General features: G+C 31.3%; 2 protein-coding genes, 1 long non-coding RNA gene and 2 other non-coding genes across 14 annotated transcripts; 2 read left to right on the top strand and 3 right to left on the bottom strand.

Annotated features, from left to right (window-relative positions):
• Positions 1–533: 533 nt before the first annotated feature.
• LOC105966817 (kxDL motif-containing protein LO9-177) lies at positions 534–3,520 on the bottom strand. 2 transcript variants are annotated; one of them, XM_012991399.2, is made up of 4 exons: positions 3,239–3,520; positions 2,680–2,800; positions 2,442–2,594; positions 534–881 (listed from the first exon to the last, which is right to left on the bottom strand). In XM_012991399.2, exons 2-4 carry the CDS (start codon positions 2,793–2,795, stop codon positions 779–781), a joined length of 372 nt encoding a protein of 123 aa, XP_012846853.1. In that variant the 5' UTR covers positions 2,796–2,800; positions 3,239–3,520; the 3' UTR covers positions 534–778. The 2 variants fall into 2 exon arrangements, with proteins under 2 accessions (XP_012846853.1, XP_012846856.1); XM_012991402.2 differs by lacking the exon at positions 2,680–2,800 and having other exon boundaries at positions 3,239–3,515.
• Positions 2,903–2,976, bottom strand: LOC148765914 (small nucleolar RNA snoZ7/snoR77). The gene has a single exon (XR_016029465.1). It is a non-coding gene; the product is annotated as a small nucleolar RNA snoZ7/snoR77 (small nucleolar RNA).
• LOC148765913 (small nucleolar RNA snoR2/U65) lies at positions 3,017–3,167 on the bottom strand. Its single transcript, XR_016029424.1, has one exon. It is a non-coding gene; the product is annotated as a small nucleolar RNA snoR2/U65 (small nucleolar RNA).
• Positions 3,521–6,413: 2,893 nt separating the features above from the next.
• LOC105967310 (uncharacterized) lies at positions 6,414–8,901 on the top strand. 9 transcript variants are annotated; one of them, XR_016029234.1, is made up of 7 exons: positions 6,427–6,555; positions 6,710–6,752; positions 6,866–6,876; positions 7,345–7,421; positions 7,836–7,881; positions 8,158–8,525; positions 8,619–8,901. XR_016029234.1 is itself a non-coding variant. In XM_088811985.1 (6 exons), the coding sequence occupies exons 1-6, from the start codon at positions 6,418–6,420 to the stop codon at positions 8,684–8,686; spliced, it is 696 nt and encodes a 231-aa protein (XP_088668111.1). In that variant the 5' UTR covers positions 6,414–6,417; the 3' UTR covers positions 8,687–8,901. The 9 variants fall into 9 exon arrangements, 3 of the variants coding, with proteins under 3 accessions (XP_088668111.1, XP_088668112.1, XP_088668113.1); XR_001173654.2 differs by having other exon boundaries at positions 6,866–6,894; XM_088811985.1 differs by lacking the exon at positions 7,345–7,421 and having other exon boundaries at positions 6,414–6,481; positions 6,710–6,735; positions 6,771–6,894.
• A 2,175-nt stretch (positions 8,902–11,076) lies between these two features.
• LOC148765912 (uncharacterized) lies at positions 11,077–13,636 on the top strand. Its single transcript, XR_016029144.1, has 2 exons — positions 11,077–13,217; positions 13,295–13,636. It is a non-coding gene; the product is annotated as an uncharacterized LOC148765912 (long non-coding RNA).
• Positions 13,637–22,240: the final 8,604 nt, after the last annotated feature.

Raw genomic sequence — 22,240 nt, 5'->3', positions numbered from 1 at the left:
TAAAAACAATAATATTTAATTCATTTGGCAACATAATATATGTAATAACAGTGTATGATGAATTTCACACACATATATATTAATTCTGTTTCACATGGATTCGGTTACGTGGGGTTACAATCCGAACATCAAGCAGTAGATCCTATGCACAACAAAAATATTCGCTCCAACTTACAAAATAAAGGCAAAACACTAGCTGACCAATGAGACATATCCCAAGATCTTTTCTGCAAGTAAACAAGGAAAGTACATAAATTAGGGCAGTAATCGTGAAATCAATATAAATATTGTACGGACATAAAACTAATAAAATAAGAAATGTTATTGGAGATTTTCCTATATAAATAAATGTAAGGTTCCGACACAAATTTAACATCATAATAATTTCCCATATTTTTATCTTTTTTTCCTGTCTATTAGATCGTTTTCGCTGGCCAAATACTGGCACCGAATGTACTCTTCAACAAACGAAGGAGTTTGATTTGCTCCATCACCTATGTCGATTACCACATACCTCACATACCTTATCACAATTCACAACCAAATCACATCCTATACAGTTGAAAAAATACTGTAACTCTGGTTTCGATATACAATGTTCAAATCTTGATTCAATCACAACCATTTCAATGGTCAAACTTACAACTACCAAATCCCCACATTTATATTCTACACATTCAAAACAAGATAATTGCTTGCATCATAAAGTAATAAAAATAGTTTGACAAACTCGAAACATAGAGCCATATTATAATACATGTAAGTTAAACATACACAATCACTTGGCCAACTCGAGGTCTGGTCTTTGATCAAGTGCCTCAATTGTCGAATTGTCAGGAAAAGCATCGGGATAGGTCGCCAGAATCTTTCCCTTCATGCTCCTACATATTAAAAACAAAATCTTAATGACACACGAACGATCCAAAATACGTAAATAAGTATGCTTAAACGTCAACTGTAATAATATATAAGTGTAATAAAACTTGAACCGAAAGCAAAAGTTTCTTGCACAACAAAAGTAAGGTTAAGTGGATTAAACAATCTTTTTTCCTTAACAAAGTGGAGGAAAAGTATATAGATTGACAAAAAGTTAATTAATTTTTAGACTAGCTCTATCTCCATCAGCCATCCACAACAATATGAATGTTGATGAAGAGTAAATATATATAATCATTTGTATCCTATCGGTGAAGAAAATTATAAATTCAAGTTCGACATAATCTTGCATTAACCGAGTATAAAATTATAAATTTATACAACACTAACATTAAGGAATTACTTAAAGATATTTAGAAGAAAAAAAATTGTGAGTATGTTTTCAGATATCCCTTGTTTAGAAAAAACATTGGGGGTAAATTTTACATTACCCCTTATACTTTGGCTCGAAATCACTTTATCACCTTCTACTTTCAATTGCATTGGTTTGCCCCTTGTACTTTGTCTCGATATCACTTTACACTCTTCTACTCTCAAATACATTGATTTGCACCCTTGTACTTTGACTCGATGTCACTTTACCCATTTCAACTCTCAATTGCATCGATTCGCCCCCTGTACTTGAAAATTTGTCTCCAATGGGGCATTGCCGTTATTTTTCACACATCTGACCTTAACACTATTTCATATAAGTTTGAAAATTAAAAAAAGCCACCCCTCCAAGTTGAAATAGTTATTACAAAATTAAAATAATAAAAAAACAATATGTGGTTGATTTCGTGGACTATTTTTCTCTTTATCTTCAATTTTTTATTATTTATTTTTTGTTTTTTTATTTTTATTATTTTCTTAATAATTATATTAACAGTGAGAGGTGATTTTTTAGTGATTTTTGGACTTAGATCAAACGGTATTAAGGTCAAAGGTTCGAAAGCTTACGGAGAGGACCACATTAAGACAATTTTTTTAGTACATGCGGCAATTCAATGTAATTGAGAATAAAATAAGGTAAAGTGATATCGTGCCAAAGTATAAGGGCAAATCGATGCAATTGAGAGTAGAAGGGCATAAAGTGATATCGAGCCAAAGTACAAGCTGGGAGTAGAAGAGGGTAAAGTGATATCAAGTCAAAGTACAAAGGGGAAACGAAATTTACCCAAAAACATTCTATAGTAATCAAATTGAACCAAATTGTTTGCATTATATGCAAATTCTGGGAATTATGAATGTTCATAGTCAAACACAACCTAAAACAACTAGAGTTGGGATAAATCAATAGAATAATTAATACATTTATAAGAACTTAAAATAACTAGAGTTAGGATAAATCAATAGAATAATTAATACATTTCTAAGAATTTAAAATAACTAGAGTTGGGATAAATCAAATAATTAATACATTTATAAGAACGTAACAATTTACAACAATTAATCATAAAAAAAAAAAACAATTTTCATATCTTAATAATAATAATGAAAAAAACAAAATGGAGAAATTTGCATACCTGAGCTTTTGAAAGATGTAATCAAGGTCAGATTTCATGGTTCGCAAGAGGCGTGTATTTTTCGAAAAATCCGCAGACACATCCGCAAAGCAATTCTCTGAATAATCATTAAAGTGGGATAGTACTGCACTACTATCCTGCAATCTTCCCAATCTGCAATTTTAGGATTATAACTACAGGCACTAATTACACAATTGCACAAAAAAAATTTACATACAAGTGATGTATAGATAAGTACATGAGGTTCTGTGATTGCTTGATAGAATCCAAATCCTGAGAATCTACTAGGGTTTGAAATTCTGTTGTAATTTTTTCGGATGCTGATCGTATCGGCTCTCTGACATGATCCGCCATTTTTACTGAAATATTAACATCGTAAATAAAAGCCAGACATTCTTATATCGTAATACAATTCAACAATAATCACTTTAGTTTTGGATCAATCACTATTAACAAAGAGGCCTCAGATAATTGATCACATCAATGATTTGTTCAGACGGTAATTCCATATTTATAATAAAATAATCGTCATTGGCCAAAAGATCTTACAAAGAAAAATAAATTTTTTTTTTTTTAAATTTAATCGCAAAAAACGGCTCCGTGTATGAATGTATATAAATCATCACAGGTTCCTATCAATATGCGAAACATGAAATTAATTTAGGTTCAATCTGAACACCACCGGCCACTGCAAGTAAGTTGCTGCCGGCGACGTGGCATCAAACCACAAACGTAGAAAACAATTTCGGCGGAGATCGTGTAGAAATAAATAAATAAAAAGGAAAAAATAATAAAACCTCAGAAACCCGTTGCAAATCACACAGACACACAGCCGCAGCCGGCAACCACAGAATCCCGACCGATGCACAAAATTAGTCACATACATGCGGCGGCGGAAGGCTGTAGGAGTGAGGCGGAGGAGGGAGAATGTGAGTGATTGGAGCCACGATAATGTGAATTCTTATAAATTAGAGAAGTGGATCTCGGAGCAGATTTAAGAGGCAGCCGTTGAGACTTTGAGGGAGAATGTGCGGCGGACGTGGTATTTAGGTTCACCTTAGGGTTTGGATATTTAAATTAAAAATATATATATTTTATATCTTATAAACGTGCAAGAAAATATGAATAGTGCTTCTCAATTTATTTTTCATTTTCTTTACACAGTTTTGCCCTCAAAACGGTGTCGTTTTCTCTTTACATCTACCTTTCCAAGCACAAAGTGAATTTCTTTTTCATTTTCATTTAATCAACTTTTTTTCGATCGAACCAAATATGTGGGCCCGCCCCCACTATTTTCCTTTTCTTTTTCGTTTTGCTGAAAAACTAAATTTTGGTTAAAAAAAAATCTGGGGGGCCTGCATGCATTTAATGCCCTCGTGGTCTCAATGCTGTCTGCCTGCCCTATCATTGTTTTTTATTCTTTAAAAATTTAAGCTTACAAGAATTCATATATAATAGTTATTTTCCAAAAAAAAAATAATAATAATAATATACAGTAGTTGTTAATTGCAATCTACTGCATTTTAGTAAAAACGTGATTCATTTAATTAACTTAAAATTATTAAGTAATGACCTTAATTTAATTTCATCTTAAAGTTTAAATTTAAAAGAAAAAAAAATGTTGTCTCTAATATTTGAATGAGCGTAGTTATTTTTCCTTTTTTTTTATTTGCTTACTTATTAATATGATTTATATAAGAAAACAAAAATCATAACTTATAATAATGAATACATTATGGTGCTATATTACTTCAATTAAATAAGTAATTTCAAAGTACTCTCTCCTAAAAAGAAAAACTACTTCTTTCTAAAAAAAATAGTAATTTCAAAGTTTATGTGCTGAAATAATCTTCTTAATTTGTTTTATATTTTAATTAACTTTGTTATTTTAATATTTATTATTTTACACATATTTTAAAAACTTTACAAATAGGAAAAGTAAAACATTTATGCAATGTTTTTCGAAATTTCCTTACTTTTTAATTTATAGTTTTAATTATATAAGTTATTGCCATGCACTTTCATTAGTTGCCCTAATTATTTGTATCTGAATGATATGTAGGCTAATGTGTACAGTGCATGATCAATATATTTTCCATTTTCTTTTATTCAGTTTTGCATTAAAACGGCACCGTTTGGAGTTGGCTTCTGCTTTTTCAATTGCAAACTCAATTTCATTTACATTCATGTCATTTAGGGCATTGTAGTGAAACCCCAATAAAACACTCCCCAAACAGTGGGGTCCACATGCCACCTACTCAATTTACCATCTCCCTAAAATGTAGGACCCACATTTAACACTCCCTAGAAAAAAGTTTCTCTAGTGGTACATTTAAAACTCCCTAAAAATTTGTCCAAATATCTTAAATAATAATATTAAGGAAGTAAATATAATAATGTAATTAAAATTTGATTCTTTGTATTTAATTGAATTAATTTCATATTAGAATACATTAAATAAATATTAGTCACCATTTTTATTACGTTGTAATATGTATTAAATTATCTTGTTTGTATCCATATTTATATCCATAAAATAATACAAAGCATTCAAAAAACATAAATAAAATAAAATTAACAAAAATACATAAATGAAATTGAATTATTAAAATTAACAAAATACATAATTGTAAAATAAATATTTCTTGTATTATTATAGTGAAATTAAATTATTAAAATTAAAATATAAGTTTTTTTTATCATATTAATGAATTTAAATATAAAATTTATTTTACTATTAATATTAAAATCAATCAAATTAAAATTTGTAATTTCTAAAAATTATAAAATAATTATTAGAATTATTACTTCTCATCAAGGAAAAAAAGAAAAAGAAAAAATAAATAATCAAAGTCAGATTAGTGTGACACGCATTTCAAAAATACATTAAAATAATTAAAAGGGCTCCACATACACTCCCCAACCATGGATTAACTGTGGGCACTTCAATTGGGAGTCCCATGCCACATGGCACTTTTAGGGAGGCTAGAGGAAAGCACTAGAGATCAATGTTTTCAAAACCGGACCGGACCGGCCGGTCCGACCGGTTTAACCGGGAACCGGGGACAACTCCGGTCCGGTCCAACACCCAAACCCGAAAATGGCAAAAACCCGGGTCACTTGCTTACAAACCGGAAAATCCGTGGTTCAACCGCTAAGAACCGGCCAAAACCGGTCAAAAAACCGGTTTTGCAGAAAAATAAAAAATATATAAAAAGTCGTGCTACTACGCTGAATTTTCTTGGAGGAGTTTGCGAGGGAGACTAACAGCGTGGCTACGTACATCATGGTGGAGGTTTAAAGAATGAGAATAGTAAAAAATAAATCAGAGGAATATTTTTTAATTGATGATGATGAACAAACAAGAAAGCAGAGTGGAGAGAGGTGAGTGAGGCGGCTGTAACATATATATTAGGGTTTGGGTGTGTCTACTGTTCACTAGTTTATATACAAGTTTTTTTTTTTAGTAAAAAAAAAAAAGATGTGTATTACTATTGCATAGTAAATGAAATTTAGTTATTTATTTTTGGCTGGGAATTTGTGAATGTCTTTTATTTGTCTAAAATTTATGTCTACTAAAGTTATTTTGATATTGTTAATTTCTAAATGTAAAATTTTAATTTTATTCTAAGTTATTATTATTGATTAATGAATCGAATTAAAGTATTTAAATTTATATTTAATATATGAGTACATTCTTTGAATATATATTTATTTAACTTGAATTATTTTTAATTATATAATAATAAAAAAATAAAAAAAAAATACAAAAACCCGGTTGAACCGAGGTTGAACCGGTCCAACCGTGACCCAGTTGGTTGTCCGGTTCGATGTCCGGTCCGGTTTTCAAAACATTGCTAGAGATGATAAAATTATCAAACACTCCCAATATTTCAAAATTCTGACAAAAATAGTAAATTGGGAGTGGCACTACAGATGCCCTTAATGCCTTAATTTTTCGTCTGACCGAACCAAAATGTGTGGGCCTATTTCTTTTTTCCTTTACCATTTCTATTTTTCCACAAATTATTTTGACGGATGTATGTCAATCAATTTTAGCTTTCAATCAATTTGACATATGTAGCTTCCTACTCAGTCCTACTCTACTAATGGAGTTAGTAGATTCATCATTTCCATTTTTTTATCCACACATTTCAATCTACAGATTTCCCATTCTCTTTCTTCATTCTTTCATTCTTTTTTTTTTTTGATAAATTCATTCTTTCTTTCATTCTTTGTTTGATAGTTTTCTGCTTATTTTTTTGCAGGTATCTTCCCACTCCATTTCGCCAACGCTCATGTCATCTCAAGGTAAACGACTTATAAATCCCATGCTTTTGGGTTTTCTTGGATATTTTTGAGTTTTCTTGCTATTTTGTTCCAATGGTTTTCAAACTCATGTCCAGTATATTTTTCCGTTGCAGGGTTTTTTCCGGTGGGTTCATTTCTCAAGGTTAGTCATATTTCTGTTATTTTTATGCTTAGTATAGAAGCTCCTGTAGATTTGGGATTTGTTATTTATATTGTTTCTTGAACCCATTACGCATTGTTTTTCAAAAAATAACATATTGTTTTTCAAAAAATGTTACTTCGTTTCTTCCAAGTAAGCATTGGGCTTATGGGAAAGATTGAAGTTAGATTTGATTCTTTAAGTTTAGATCAACTTTTACTTGTCCGTGTGTTTTTTAGAAAATGAAGATGAAGTTTTTTAACCTGACAAGAAAGCCCAAGTCATTTACTTCGTACTTGTTACTTCTTGATTTTGCCATTTTGGGTATTCTTAACCTACTATGTTTAAAGATTTTAATGGTTTTATGATTGGCCTTTTTTTTTTTTTGTAGTTAGTATTATTTTAATTTCTTATTCCCAATTTTTTTCTTAATAAATTGTTCTGTTTCTGTAGGTAATTACACTGATGATGTAAATTCCATGCTTCCTGACTTTATTTAAATTAGACCTACAAAGCACATTCTTCTTCAGGTTCTTGCTTTATACCATAAGTCTCTATTAGTAAATGTTTTATTGATGTGCATGGTGGTGTTTCGTTTTTTGTTCATAATAGTATTTCTAATGATAGAAACCTTAATCATGAATAGGCAACGAATAAGCTCATTTCAACATGTTTTTGCTCAACTTGGACAGAGATCTTGTATCTCTTTGATTTTGTTTGTGTGTTTAATTCAGGTTTTGAAGGGAGACATATCTGGTGAGGTTTGTAAGACTATTCAGAAAGCAAAAATATCTCTTTTTTGGAATGTATATTTGTGCATAATGTAATAATTATAGAGCTCTTGCCTAGCTAGATCTATGCTGCAAACATGATTTGTGCATAACATGTAAAGTTTACACTTAAGGGGGATGTGTTCTTAATTTATTAATGTTTTTTTTTTATAGATTATTTGAAGCAGCATCGTCGATCTCTTCGCCAAAACTTTGGAAGGTTTGTGCATATTATTTTTTCTTATTTGTATGATTGTATCATCGCAATCGTGGAAAAAGACTGGCCTAGATATGTTTCTTTTATTTCGAGAATTCAATATCTACTGTATGTGTTCTATTTTTTTTTTAATGTACCTTATCCTATAATAGTTAAATGTGTTTATATTCCATGAAACGATATTATGTCTAAATCATTCACGAATGTTGTCATTTTTGTTTTATCCTTTGTGCAACTCGGAAATAGGTAACTCAAATATTTTTTTTGAGATATATGTAGAGTTATGAGTTCTTCAAAGCAAAGAGAAATCAGCAATCAAGTAGCTCGCAGTAGATATCTTGCAGCAATTGATTCGCACGTTACGTTGGAGGGATCTCGTTTGGATGGTGAACAACTTCAAAAAGAACTTAGAACTAAATCACTTCAAGGAATAATAGTTGATTCCTTGGGCATCTATGGAGAAAATGACTTTGCAAACCTTGGAAAAAAAAAATTGTTGTCTTCCTCATTTATAGGTGGACCGAGAGACATGAGAAAACAATTGAACAAAGAGCCTCTTCAGGTAAATTCTTCTACAACCAAGGATTTTCGCAATGATTATGGGACTCCCGAGAAAACCGTAGGTTCTAGGAAGGTTATTGGTGAAGGTAAACTAATGGTCTTACATTGCAATTCTTTTTTTGTTCTCTCAATTTCGATTAAACTTTTATGGCTAAATTTTGTTACATCTTTTTTCATAGATAAAGCTCATGAGCCGATGATGCCAGTTGAAGATGATTGCGGTACATCTATTAGCCAAATTATCTAACTTGGATTTATAATTACAACAGTTGGAGAAGCCACTTTTGAGACATGCATTTCTCTTCGCTTTGCCACATAATTTGTATCGTACAGTTTGAACCATTTTGAATTATGTATCTCTGTATGAAATATAACTCCAATTATGCACTCGCTTGGAATATGATAATGTATGAAGGATTTCTTGTAACATACAATGTTATAAAATAGTTTATTCTATTGTAATATCTTTTAGGAATTAATTAAAATAAACATATGAATATGATAATTTATTATCCATGTCTATGGGGCATTACGTACTGCGCATAGCGCAGTGCGGCTCCCCTAGTATATATATATATATATATATATATATATATATATATATATATATATATATATATATATATATATATATATATATATATATATATATATATATAACCAATAGAGGCATTAAAGTGGGAATTATTAAAGTGGGAATTATTATTTTGATACTCAACCACCGAGGTGCAAAAATATTCCCGGGAAAATGAGTCATCAAAAATATAACCACGCCACCAACCTATCACTATTTGACATATGACATTTAAAAATGGGTTCATTAGATATAATCCCCTTAGTCTTACAAATAATAGGGGTAGATCCAAACTCAAATTTGTCATTTTGATAAAAACTCATATTTTTCTAAATTCCATCAGTACCCTCAATCAAAATCCCACAAATCCCGTTACTTTACCTTTTGAAAGATATCAAATCCCTCCATATTTTCCCGTTAAAACATTATCCCCACTAAACCCACTTCCAAATTCTACAAAATTCCAAAAAACCAGAAAAATTATACGCCGGGAAGAGAGCACGCTATACGGGGGATCGACGCCTTTCTGCACTCCGACCACTCTGGCACTGGTAAATCTTCGCCGCTTGTTGAAACGCCGTCACCCATCGATATGTTGATGTGTTTTTGCTTAATCGACTGTGACTTTGGTTTATTTGCAGATATTTTCTAAATCGCCTGCAGATATCGAGCCCCAAATCTGTGGTTTTGCAACGATCGATGGGCAAGACATCCACCAGACGTGGTAACCCATGTCAATTTTTTTGTTTAACTGCAACGTGGTAGTCATCTTGTATTGGTATTAATGTAGATCGTTTTTAAAAAAAATTACGTCGTGATATATACATCGTTATTGACTGATGATGTTTGTCTTGGAGGAGGATTCACGTAGTCGCAAGATGAGGGTTCACGTATTCTGACCAGAGTTGTTTTATATGAGTATCGTAGTTGGTTTACGCAGTAATCGAAATAAATATTTAGTTTGATGAAGTTGATGAAGTTGAAACTGATTGATAGTTGTTTTGTTTGTTTACAGCAGTCGATTTTAATGTCTTATGTGGTACATTGAAATGTATTTTGTTTAACTGCAACGTGGTAGTCATCTTGTATTGGTATTAATGTAGATCGTTTTTAAAAAAAATTACGTCGTGATATATACATCGTTATTGACTGATGATGTTTGTCTTGGAGGAGGATTCACGTAGTCGCAAGAGGAGGGTTCACGTATTCTGACCAGAGTTGTTTTATATGAGTATCGTAGTTGGTTTGCACAGTAATCGAAATAAATATTTGGTTTGATGAAGTTGATGAAGTTGAAACTGATTGATAGTTGTTTTGTTTGTTTACAGCAGTCGATTTTAATGTATTATGTAGTACACTGAAATGTATTTGGTAGTCTATTTAATCAATTATCGTAGTTCGAGGCACATGATGATTTATTATGAACGAATAGGCTTCAACATGTGTTGGTTTTGTTTGTATGTCGAGAATAACGGATCGCCCCAAGTTCGTAATAATAATGAAGTTGTTGTTTCTGATGATGCTGGAACAGGGGGTGGGGGTGAACTAGTTGGAGTTGTTGATGCCACTAGAAGTGAGGCATTGAATGCAGGCGTTGTGCAGTTGTCCGACGAAGAAGTCGATTGCATTCCTGATGATAGCGACGAGGACATAAACTCAATGAATTCAATTGATTCTGATGGTTGTTATTTTCCAAAACCCCCTAAGATTTGATATGTTTAATTAATGTCGTGTACGATGTAATGGCTCGGTAACTTCAGTTAAGTGTTAAACCGTTGTAATACATTAGTATATTATTATGAATACCGTATGATACTACCATTGTCTTTTTATTATACTATTATGAGATTATTAATGTACTAGAGTTTTTTAACTCGACATATTGGTTTGATTGTGGTATGATGTGTTTTAAGTATTTTATTGGTTATGTTGGAATAACTTTACGTTGGTTTTGTTCTCAATGTTCTTGTCATAGCACAATTTCATACTACTACTATAACCGTAATATACTATAATAGCAGATTAATGTACTATATTGAAATCATTAATATACTATGTGTAACACCCCGCATTTTCATAAGCATATTATATGAAATTATATTGAGTAAATCGATAATTTCCATTTCATGAATTATCTAGTAAATGTTTATTGCATCCTAACTGTTTTTGTGATGTTTAATATTTGGTTAAATGTGATCAACTCGATTTGATTGAATGATTAAGTAATTCTATTTATGTGATTAAATGAATTATTATGTGCTTTAAATGAATAATGAATCTATGCTAATATTGATATTAAATTTAGATTATATTGATTTGTCTCTCATGTACATGGTTAATTAGAATTTAAATGATCTTATAGGAATTCTGATATGATAATAAATCTATGCAAAGTATCTTTAAATTGTTTTACGATTTATGGTTTAATAAAAAGAGATACATGTATGAATGTTGTGTGTATATGTATGCTGCGTGAGTTGATGCAGTATGTTGTGTATGTGGATGTATGACTTACTCCCCCAAGTGTTCTTTAAATTGCTATGAGGACCCTATATTGTTTTAAATATTGCATAATGGTCCTTAAGGAAGTTTCTCAAGACTTTCCAAGCATAAGCCTGTAAATTGCCATTTACCTCTTTCTTCCTTTCCGAGTCTTTCACGGCAGCAGAACCCACACACACATAAATCTCTTTTCTCCTATTTGAGTCAACCAAGGGAAGACTCCTCTTCTTCTCCTCCCAACTTCCCTACGGCTTCCCTTCACGACAGCTAAGACATGGAAGCAGAATCCCCTTCCCTTGATAATATCGGCTACCTTTCCCGAAGACACTATCGAGGGGATGGAAGAGGGATAGCTCGAAGTTCAGCCCCAAAAGCCTTCAGCCACAGCTCCGAGAATCCTTCGGTTCCCTCCTCTCCCTTGTATTCGATTTTCTTCAAAGAGGATTTCTGAGTCATCTATGATTTATGTGTTAAATTAGATTTTATCTTGTTCCGATTCATGCGATTCCAACTGGATATGATTACAGACTTATAAATCTGATTCTTCGTGAAATTTCATGGTGTTTCGTTGAAAGAATGATTTAATTGATATTTTTAAAGTTGAATGCTCTGTTCTGAAACTCTACTGGTGTTACTGTACTAAATGAACTATTTCTCTCCCATGGATAAGTATTTTACTGAACTGTTTTAATATGGTATAAATCACATATATGTGAACGTTGTGTTAAAATTTCATAATGTTTGTATGTACGGTTTAAGATATATGAATTTCCAAAGTTGAAGTACCGAATCTGCCAGATTTCCTTGTAGTTCTTTGGAATAGAATATGTGGAATCGGATTTCATATATTATGTGCGTATGTGCTATTATGATTATCGTATGCTTATATGTTCACATAAATGTATAGCTTAGGAAACACATGAATGATGCATCTAAGATAATCACTTTGGTATGTTATAACTATGAAAGTAGTTATATGAAATAATATGATAATCCCCTTCTCTTGTATGTGATACCTCTTGTATGTGGTACGTGTACGTTGCATAATATATATGAATTACAAGAATGTTTATTTATGTATTTTGAATTAATTATATGAGTCATTTGAATAAGAAGTTCTAAGGAAGAAAATGGTTTGAATATGTTTGTTAGCTATGTTGTTAGGCGTTTATGTGTTTATTATGCTAAGCGCAAGTTCGATCTAACATGGTTATATTATTGGAGTTGAATAATTTGTCATTTATGGTATTGCATGGTCAAGTATATAGGGACGTCAGAATCTTAATATGGTTATCGGTCGAGTAGACACGGGAATACGAGGGGCCAGTATTCCAACTACGGTACTATAGACTAGAGTGGGTAGCTCCCCTCAAAACAGGCTCAGAATATCGACGTCTATTACCGATAACCATGTTATGAATCTGCTAGGGATACCGTCACATTATAGTAATTGTATTGACATAAGTATGAGTATGTTTATTTATACGTTTTGAATTGTTTATATGATTTGTCATTTATGATATTGCATGGTCAGTATAGGAAGTCAGAATCTTAAATGGCTATCGGTCGAGTAGACACGGAAATACGGAGGGGCCGGTATTCCAACTACGGTACTATAGACTATAGAGTGGATAGCTTCCATTAATAAACGGGCTCAGAATATCGACGTCTATTACCGATAACCATGTTATGAATCTGATAGGTATCCCGTCATATTACATTTATGTGTTATATTTGTTAATACAGACTATAGGGACTTGATGTCTATATGTACTACAGCTAAGTGGTCGTTGCATCCCCATGTTAATACACCATTTTGTTTACGTGCGTACACCTTGTGAGTATACGTTAAGCAGGGGAAACTCGTCGCCCATGTCAAGGTTGAGGTTCTCGAAGCTGTTATGGAAACTGGTGGAGCGGAGTTCGAGGAATCACGAGCTTTTATACCGACCGACTATTTTCAAAGATTATATCAGTCACTTTCTCGTTAAGTGTTTTAACTTGAGAAGTTTATAGTTGTATTTATAATGTACTCTCCTTAGGAATCTAGTCTATTAAACCGGGGTGTATGTAAAATAAAGTTATTTTGTGTTCCGCTGTATTACAAGTATTGCTTTAAAACCCCGTCTATGTTGAAGTAGCACTCTTTATGAAAATTATATCTTTCAAATGTGGGTTATGTTTTGAAGAAAGAAAAATGCTTTGACGATTTCCAAACTTATTTTCTAAAGGATCAAATAGGATCCGAAGGTTTTAATAAAGTCCATTTTTCTAAAAACTATTCTTAATTATATAAACGACATGGAGGGTGTTACACTATGTGGTTGAAAAATACAGTTGTCTGTTATATGAAATTTGTATGTATACTAATGTAAAATCATAATTGTCATGAGATAATCTCATCGATTGCAGAAATATGTTATTCATCACATGTTTGTTTTTTGGTGTGTCGAAAGTGTTGCAGACCATTCAGTGACAAGAACTTAACATCATCAAATGAACTTAAAAAATGCATAATCCAGATAATCAATTAAAATAGACTACGAAATATATTTCAATGTACTACCGAATACATTAAAATCGGCTGCTGTAAACAAACAAAACAACTATCAATCGGGGTCAACTTCATGAACTCGACCACACCAAACATTTATTTTGATTACTGCGTAAACCAACTACGACACTCATATAAAACAACTCTGGTCAGACTACGTGAACCCTCATGTGGCAGCTATGTGAATCCTCTTCCAAAACAAACATCATCAGACAAAAATAACGATGTATATGTGACGACGTAATTTTTTTTTAAAACGATCTACTTTAATACCAATTGAATCATCATATCAACACAAACCTTATAATGGCTAACCACCATAACACAACAACCCTTGCACATGACAGCGAAAAAATAAACGAACAAAAATTGTTCATACTCACGTAATGATGAAAACGATGAAAACGCTCAGATCCGAAAATACTACCACGCCGGTGAAAATTCTTCGTAGCCGGATTGTACACGATTTGATAATGATGACAACGATGAAACCACCAATATACTCACGTAATTTTAATCCGTGATTATAGGCAACGTATCAGTAATCACATATCACGTCGTTAAGGAAAAAACTGCCGTCCAAAAATAAAATAGGGGTATTATAGGGAAATTAAATAATATATTGTGCCAAGTTGGCATAATTTGGTGTATCTCAAAAAGGAGAAAATCAAATGGATCTACCTCATTAGAAAATCTCAACAAGGGGGTTATCCATAATAAATCCTTAAAAATATAATTATCCATATATTTAAATATTGATAATCTATTTGATACTTGTGGTTGGAGTGAATTTTTTTTCTAGAAGTATCATAGTAGTATATCAATTTATTTTCATATTTTAATTACAACAATGAACAGGGCAAAAGGGTGAAATTTACATACTTGAGCTTTTGAAAGATGTAATCAACGTAAGATTTCATTGTTAGCAGGAGACATCTATTTTTTGAAAAATCCGCAGATACATCCTCAAAGCAATTCTCTGAATAATTATTAAAGTAGGATAATACTTCATTACTATCATGCAATCTTCTCAATCTGCAATTTTACGATTACAACTACAGGCACTAATTACAGAACTGTACATTTTTTTCTATATACAATTGATGTATAGATAAGTAAACGAGGTTCTGTGATTGCTTGATTGAATCCAAATCCTGAGAATCTACTAGGATTTGAAACTATGTCGTAATTTCTACGAATGCTGATCTTATCGGCTCTCTTTCCTGATACCATTTTGAGGAGTTTTTTCGGCTACTGGTTATTTGAGTTTTGTAGAAAAAATTGGATCTTGGTTTGGGCTAAATAACCTATTGGAGTCTTGTGAGTAATTTTTTAATTGGGCTGTTTTTTAAGTTTGGGCTGATAAGCACTATGATAAAATTAGACCTCAGTTTGGGCTAAATAATCTATTGTTTCTTCCGGTCCGAATGTATCAATCATTCAAAACAATAATGACACGGCCCATGCAAAACTATAAATCATTATTGTATATATATTTTGATATAATAAAGTAAAAACAATAATTTTTAATATATTGAGCATCATAATATATGTTTATGATGAATTTCACACATATATATAAATTGAATTTCACGTAAATTTGGATCCCGCGGACAATGCCAAAATGATGTTGCTTGAGTACATAACGAGTACATTCACGAGTCTTCACGTTCAAGTAAATCAAGGTACCCTACCACGTGTCTAAGGTGAACGTTCGGGTTACAATTCGAACATCAAGCGGTAATCCTCATGCACAACAAAAATATACGTTGCAACTTACAAAATTGAGGCAAAACACTGAGTGTTGCCCCAACGATTAACTTCCAATGAGCAAGAAGACAAATAAATGTGACATGTACGCTCAAATAAGCGGGCAAACGATTTAACGAAATACATGCGAACACCTAAAAAGCTAACAATTGAAAGGTAATTACAAAAGGAGGAGACGAAACAAACAACCAAATTCATGATGGACGCATGCTGGAAGAATTGCCACTTTCATAAAACATAAATTTGACAAAAGCAAGGAGGTAAAATAGCTGCACAATATTGAAATAGAAAATTCCACAGGCATAATAAAAAACATTCCAAAGAACAAGGACTTCCCGACACTAAAGAAACATAAAAACACATAAACCGAATCCATGGCGAAAAAGCAGGACGTAATGTACAGAGCCATAAGCGAAAAAATGTGCCAACCTATGAGGTAATTCACCGAAAGATGCGCGGAAGGCCAAGAGCACAATCCACCAAATCCATATGAGCATCTACATAGCTCAGAACTGAAAGTGAGAACCAAAGACATATGTTCCCAACGCACCTATCAAGATTATTTATTGTAATTTGAGTAGCAATTGAAAATGTAGAAAACATAAAAGAAATTCATTGAAGCAATTTAATAAAGGATATTTCATTTCATTTACCCAGAATTGAGGGAAGGGAAACCTTTATTTTCCTCCTTTCTTGCTAACTCCCATAATGGATGCATCAAGCTTCATTCTGCATTTACAACACTTACTTCGTTTAAATTAACAAAATAACAGAAAAAATGCCGAACAATGTCAATAGCCTAAAAGCAATGCACAGTTTTTTCCAAAATTACCTCTTAGGATAGTAATTTTCTCAATTCTCATCCTCGCTTCCACTTGAAAAAATGAAAAGTTAAAAGGCGAAATCCACAATTATAATAAGACACATTAAATATAGAACATAAGGAACAAAATATTTACCCAAAGGAGGGACATGCTCTTCAGACGAGAATTTCTTTTGTGGAGACAGTGTGAATGTGTGATGATAGTATAGGCCTCCTCTACACATAGATATGTAATTATTAAATTAATCAACACTAAAAACTATAGGAAAAAGAAATAATGAAATAAAATTGCATGCAACGAACCGTGAATTAAAGCTCACAATTTGAAGGATTTGAAGCTTCTGTAGAATAGGTGGAGTAAGTAATTAACATGAACAAAGCTGAGAAAAATAGGACCTTAGTGACAGAGATAAAGAAACAGATAGAGCCGACCAACAACGCCAATGCGACCAAAAAGAGGTCACATTTTGGAGCACACATGAAAAACCAGATTACACCTATAAGAGATGCGAAGCTGAACGCCCTCCGTCAAAAAGAAATATAATTGCCTGCAATTTATTCAATTTCATATGCTGAAGAAAAAAAGAAACTAAATTGGGGGCAGAAAAATGGGGGGAAAATGGAGGAGTGCCATACCACATAGAGGTTGTCGTCTGTGTAGGCGGCAGAGGCGGCGGCGTTGATGCTCGCCGACGCTGGAAGCAGCGAGCCCTGCGAGAGGGAGGGGTAAATTTTAGGGATGTTAAATTGGTATACAAAATTTCGTTACGCCAACATTTCGTTTACCGAACTGAATATACAATTTGGTTTGGTAAGAAACCGACATCTTCGCCGGAGCTAGAGCTTCCAGTCTCGACATCAGTTACACTACCTTCAGCCACTTTGACGCTTATTTGAAGTTCCATATTGTGGATCAAGAATATTCCTGCAGTACTTCATCAGACGAATATTCAGAAGATTCTCTCTTTTCCGATGTAGAGCAAATGGAAAGGTGCTCCACGTCACCAGATGATCATGGATTTGAATGGATGGATACGGACATGAATTATTTTATCGATAATAATCATTTCATAGACGAGATTGAAATGGCGAATATGGTAATTAATAATTATTCGAATATTTGTTACTATGGGACGATGCCTGTAGAGGAAGAAGTTAAGTACATTGATTTGTGGCAATAGCAATTAATAATTTTGTGTCTTAATTTAATAAATATGTTCTTGCTGAAAAACTATATCATAATTGCTGTATCGATCAGTTCTGTTGATCAAACATCAATTAATTAATAAGTAAAAAGAAAATTATTGTATAATTCATTTTTCCCGGGCATGCCAATTCAAACTGTAAAACCTCTCATCTTTGTTATTCCTTTGTGACTTAAAATATTATAAATTTATATTTTAATTAGTTTATATATAATATATATATATTTCCTTCGACCCTACACCCGGTGATAAACACCGGGCGGGTCTTCTGCTGCCACGTGTCCCTTTTTTTTCTTTTTCTTTTTTCTAAAACCCCTAAAGGTAAACCCTAGCGGGGAATGTATAATAAAATACAAAAAAGAGACACGTGACAGTAGAAGACGCACCCAGTGTTTATCACCGGGTGTAGGGTCGAAGGATATATATATATATATATATAAGGCATTGACTGAAAATTGGTTGTTTTGAACTCTTCAATTTCTGTTATAATTGGTTCTATTAATAATTTAATATTTTTTCAAGATTATTAATATTTCAAAATGAACATACTACATAATACGAATTTATGAATATAATATATAATAGGCCAAATGGCAAAAGGACATGACAAATACTTAAATGCATATTGATCCAAAAAAAAACAAAATAGTCTTTTAAATAAACTCATCCCCATGACTTTAGTCGAAAATACTCTCCCTAATATATTTTTTATTAAAATTCATCCATTATACTCTAACTTACTTAATATTACACATTGATCACGGACTTACACAAATATATCACAATAACCCTCATTTTAATAATTTTTTGAATTTTTTTTTTCAAAAAATCATTTTTCTTTTGAAATTTTTTTTCCGGCCAGATTCCGGCGTTGACTTTTTTTTTGATTTAAAAAAAAAAACATTTTTCTTAGAAAAAAATTATTTTAATTAATATTATTGTCTTGACTGCTAAATTACTGTCTGAGACAGTAATATTACTGTTTGGGACAGTATTATTATGAATATTATTTTCCCAAACAGTATTATTACTAATATTACTGCTCCATTGCATGAGACAATAATATTACGGTTGGAGATAGTAATATTACAGTCGAAGACAGCAAAATTGAAGGCCAAGACGACAAAATTAATTAATACAATAGCATTACTTCTCAGACAGTTAAATTATTGTTGGAGACGGTAATTTACCAGCCAAGACAGTAGTATTAATTAAAATAATTTTTTTTAAGAAAAAACAAAATTTCAAAAAAAAAGAAGTAATTTAACAGTTAAATTACTGTCTCATACAGTTAAATAACTGTTGGAGACAGTAATTCAGCAGTCAAGACAATAATATTAATTAAAATATTTTTTTGAGAAAAAAAAAGTCAATTAACAGTTAAATTACTGTCTCCGACAGTTAAATTACTGTTGGAGGCAGTAATTTAGCAGTTGGCTGTAATATTAATTAAAATATTTTTTTTAGGAAAAAAATGTCAATTAACAGTTAAATTACAGTCTCCGACAGTTAAATAGTTGTTGGAGGCAGTAATTTAGCAGTCAATACAGTAATATTAATTAAAATATTTTTGTAAGAACAAACAAAAAAAAAAGTCAATGTCGGAGACCCGGCGGTCAACGGCGGTTAACCTACCGGAAAAAAATTCAGAAAAAAAAATGTTTTCAAAATAAAAATAATAATAAACTTATTGTCGGATACCGGCGGTCAACAGCGGTTGACCGGCGATCTCTGGTGGTGGCGGGTCAAAATTGGGGTCAAAATTGGTTAATTGGTAAATTTGGCTAAATTGGGGTGTAAATCATGAAATTTGTGTTGAATTGGGTTCAATGAATTGGGGGTAATTTTGGTATATATAAAATGGTTTTCCTTATTTGCAAATAAGTTTGAATTAACTGGAAATATTTGAAAGACAAAAAAGTTGGATGTCCTTTTTTTTTTAATTAAATGCCCTTGTCATAAGCCTATTTGCCATTTGCCCTATATAAAAAAATGAATTCTACCCTTAACTGCTTGACATTTGACAATTTCAATTGGTAACATGTACTCGATTGATCGCATGTGGCAAATTAATTGGTGGAAATAAATCATTAAAAAACATATCATCATTATGCTTAATTTTGAAAATTTACAAATCTTGTTTATGGAAATTCATTAATTGTATAATCATAAGTAAACACACAAAATTGACAACTATATTGTGTTACAATTTTATAAAAATATATCTATATAATATATAAAAGTTGAATTTCACCGTTAATTGCTTGACATTTGGCAATTTTAACTGGTAACATATCCTCAATTTTATCTCATGTGGTAAATTGATTGGTGGAAATAAATCTCAAAAAACATGTTATCACTATGCTTAATTTTGGAAATTTACAATCCGATTTATAGAAATTCATTAATTGTATAAATCATAAGAAAGCATACAAATTGGTAACTATATTTTTAAAATTGTATAAAAAATAGACTATTTATAAAAGTTTTTTGATTTTATTTCTCTTATTTTTCCATCTATTTTTGTTTTTCAATAATGTGATCTTTTGCAAATTACACTTGATTTCGAATTATGAAACATTTAATAAAAAAATACCAACCTGAATATATAATCTATATAGTTAGTATATTTTGATATATATATATATATATATATATATATATATATATATATATATATATATATATATATATATATATATATATATATATATATATATATATATATATATATATATCATAATTGTTATTTTACTTTTAACAATAAATCCATGTCGGACCAATTTGTGTTGGTTGGTAATCTAATTGAGTCGTGGTCATATATTAATACGAGCGATGATTTGATATGTTTTGCAACGTATTTAGCTGAACTTTATTTTGACATTCATGATTTTTAGTATTAATAATAATTATGTATTTTGAATTGCATATATCTAGGTGTGAAAATCAAATGTTTTGTTTGGTAAATTTGCTGATCAAATAAAAAAGAAAATGATAATACACATATGAATCTTCAAAAGAATAAATGGCACATGATTCCATATCTAATCCTAATTAAATCAATTATATTTTAGGCCTTTCTTAAATGAAAAATCTAATAAAATGTATATTTTCCTCATGAAATTCTGTGATAGTAAAATAACTATTGTAACCTGTTTGTGAAGAACATAATTCAGTAAAAACATATTTTTATTTTAAATTTTAGTTATAAATAATAATACAATTCTAAAAAAATTAAGAGTAAATTAATAATTCTATTTTTTTAGGATTTAAATTAGCATTATAATTGTGATTAGAATTACATCAGGATTACGATTAGGAAAATGATTAGGTTTATGATAACATTAAAATTAGAATTATGATTAGAATTAGCAAAATAATCAGTATTATCATTAAAAGTAGTATATTATGATTAGCATTAGCATTATAATATTAGTATACTATTGGTATTAATATTAACATTAGCATTAGCATTTATATATTATCATTAGCATATCAAAATATTAGTATTAGTAATAATATTAGTATTAGTGTTACTTTGTATCACTATTAGTATTAGTATTGATTATTGATATTGATATTGATATTGATATTGGTATTGATATTACTAATTCTGATTTTGAATCCCGTAATCCGAAATTCCCAAAAAATTTAGTCCCAAATAACAAAATCTCGATAGGGACAGGATGTGATCCTAAATCCTTATCCCAAATGCACAGACCTACTCGTAGCACTCAAAGTGTATTGGTATAGTAGTGGTAAAACTAAAATCTACCTTTCAAAGATTCCAAATGGCAAATATATTTCTTGTACATGTTGCTTTTATCAGCCCCATGTGACTACTCTTCTTTTTGATATTCTAACAACTTTCACAAATCTTTGATGTGATGAGGTAGGTGGTAATGCAATTAGTCTAAAACAAATTAATTGGTTATTTTAGACTAATTGTACAAATATATCTCCATGTAATCTGCAAATAACTGTTAAATTGCATTACTTCTAGGCTCTAGCTAGCTAGCGGCACAAATAAAGCTTAGAGATAAATGTTGTTCACTTGAAAATTACTAAAAACGTAAAATAATTATTATTTTCGTTCCTATATTTGCAACCTAAAACAATTTTTAGTCCTCAAACTTTCAATTTCATCAATTTAGTTCTCAAACTTTTTGACATTTTTGGTTCGGCCGCTAACTTTCCCAGTTAATTGGACGGGAGTGTCACGTGCGACGCACATGACGTCCGTGTGGTAGTTAAAATCGAGCTGGAGCACACCCAGTTAAACCTCATTCTCTTCCAATGTTTCTCTCACTAATCAAATCCCCAAGTTTTGTTTCCCTATCCTTTCCCCTGATACCTAACAAACCCAAATTCTT

The sequence above is a fragment of the Erythranthe guttata genome, chromosome 13 (assembly GCF_056151865.1).
Source record: "Erythranthe guttata isolate IM_541 chromosome 13, IM_541, whole genome shotgun sequence".
Classification (NCBI taxonomy): domain Eukaryota; kingdom Viridiplantae; phylum Streptophyta; class Magnoliopsida; order Lamiales; family Phrymaceae; genus Erythranthe; species Erythranthe guttata.
Note: the sequence above shows the minus strand (reverse complement) of the source record. Positions and strands in the feature narration are given on the sequence as shown.

What these genes read in the sequence shown, in the direction of transcription:
- LOC105966817 (XM_012991399.2), bottom strand. Translation starts at nt 2,795, where the DNA reads ATGGCGGATCATGTCAGAGAGCCGATACGATCAGCATCCGAAAAAATT. An exon ending in AAGCAATCACAGAACCTCAT is followed by an intron (nt 2,595 to 2,679) that starts GTACTTATCTAT and finishes CTAAAATTGCAG; the next exon opens with ATTGGGAAGATTGCAGGATA. An exon ending in TACATCTTTCAAAAGCTCAG is followed by an intron (nt 882 to 2,441) that starts GTATGCAAATTT and finishes TTTAATATGTAG; the next exon opens with GAGCATGAAGGGAAAGATTC.
- LOC105967310 (XM_088811985.1), top strand. Translation starts at nt 6,418, where the DNA reads ATGTGTGGGCCTATTTCTTTTTTCCTTTACCATTTCTATTTTTCCACA. An exon ending in CACAAATTATTTTGACGGAT is followed by an intron (nt 6,482 to 6,709) that starts GTATGTCAATCA and finishes ATTTTTTTGCAG; the next exon opens with GTATCTTCCCACTCCATTTC. An exon ending in TCCCACTCCATTTCGCCAAC is followed by an intron (nt 6,736 to 6,770) that starts GCTCATGTCATC and finishes GACTTATAAATC; the next exon opens with CCATGCTTTTGGGTTTTCTT.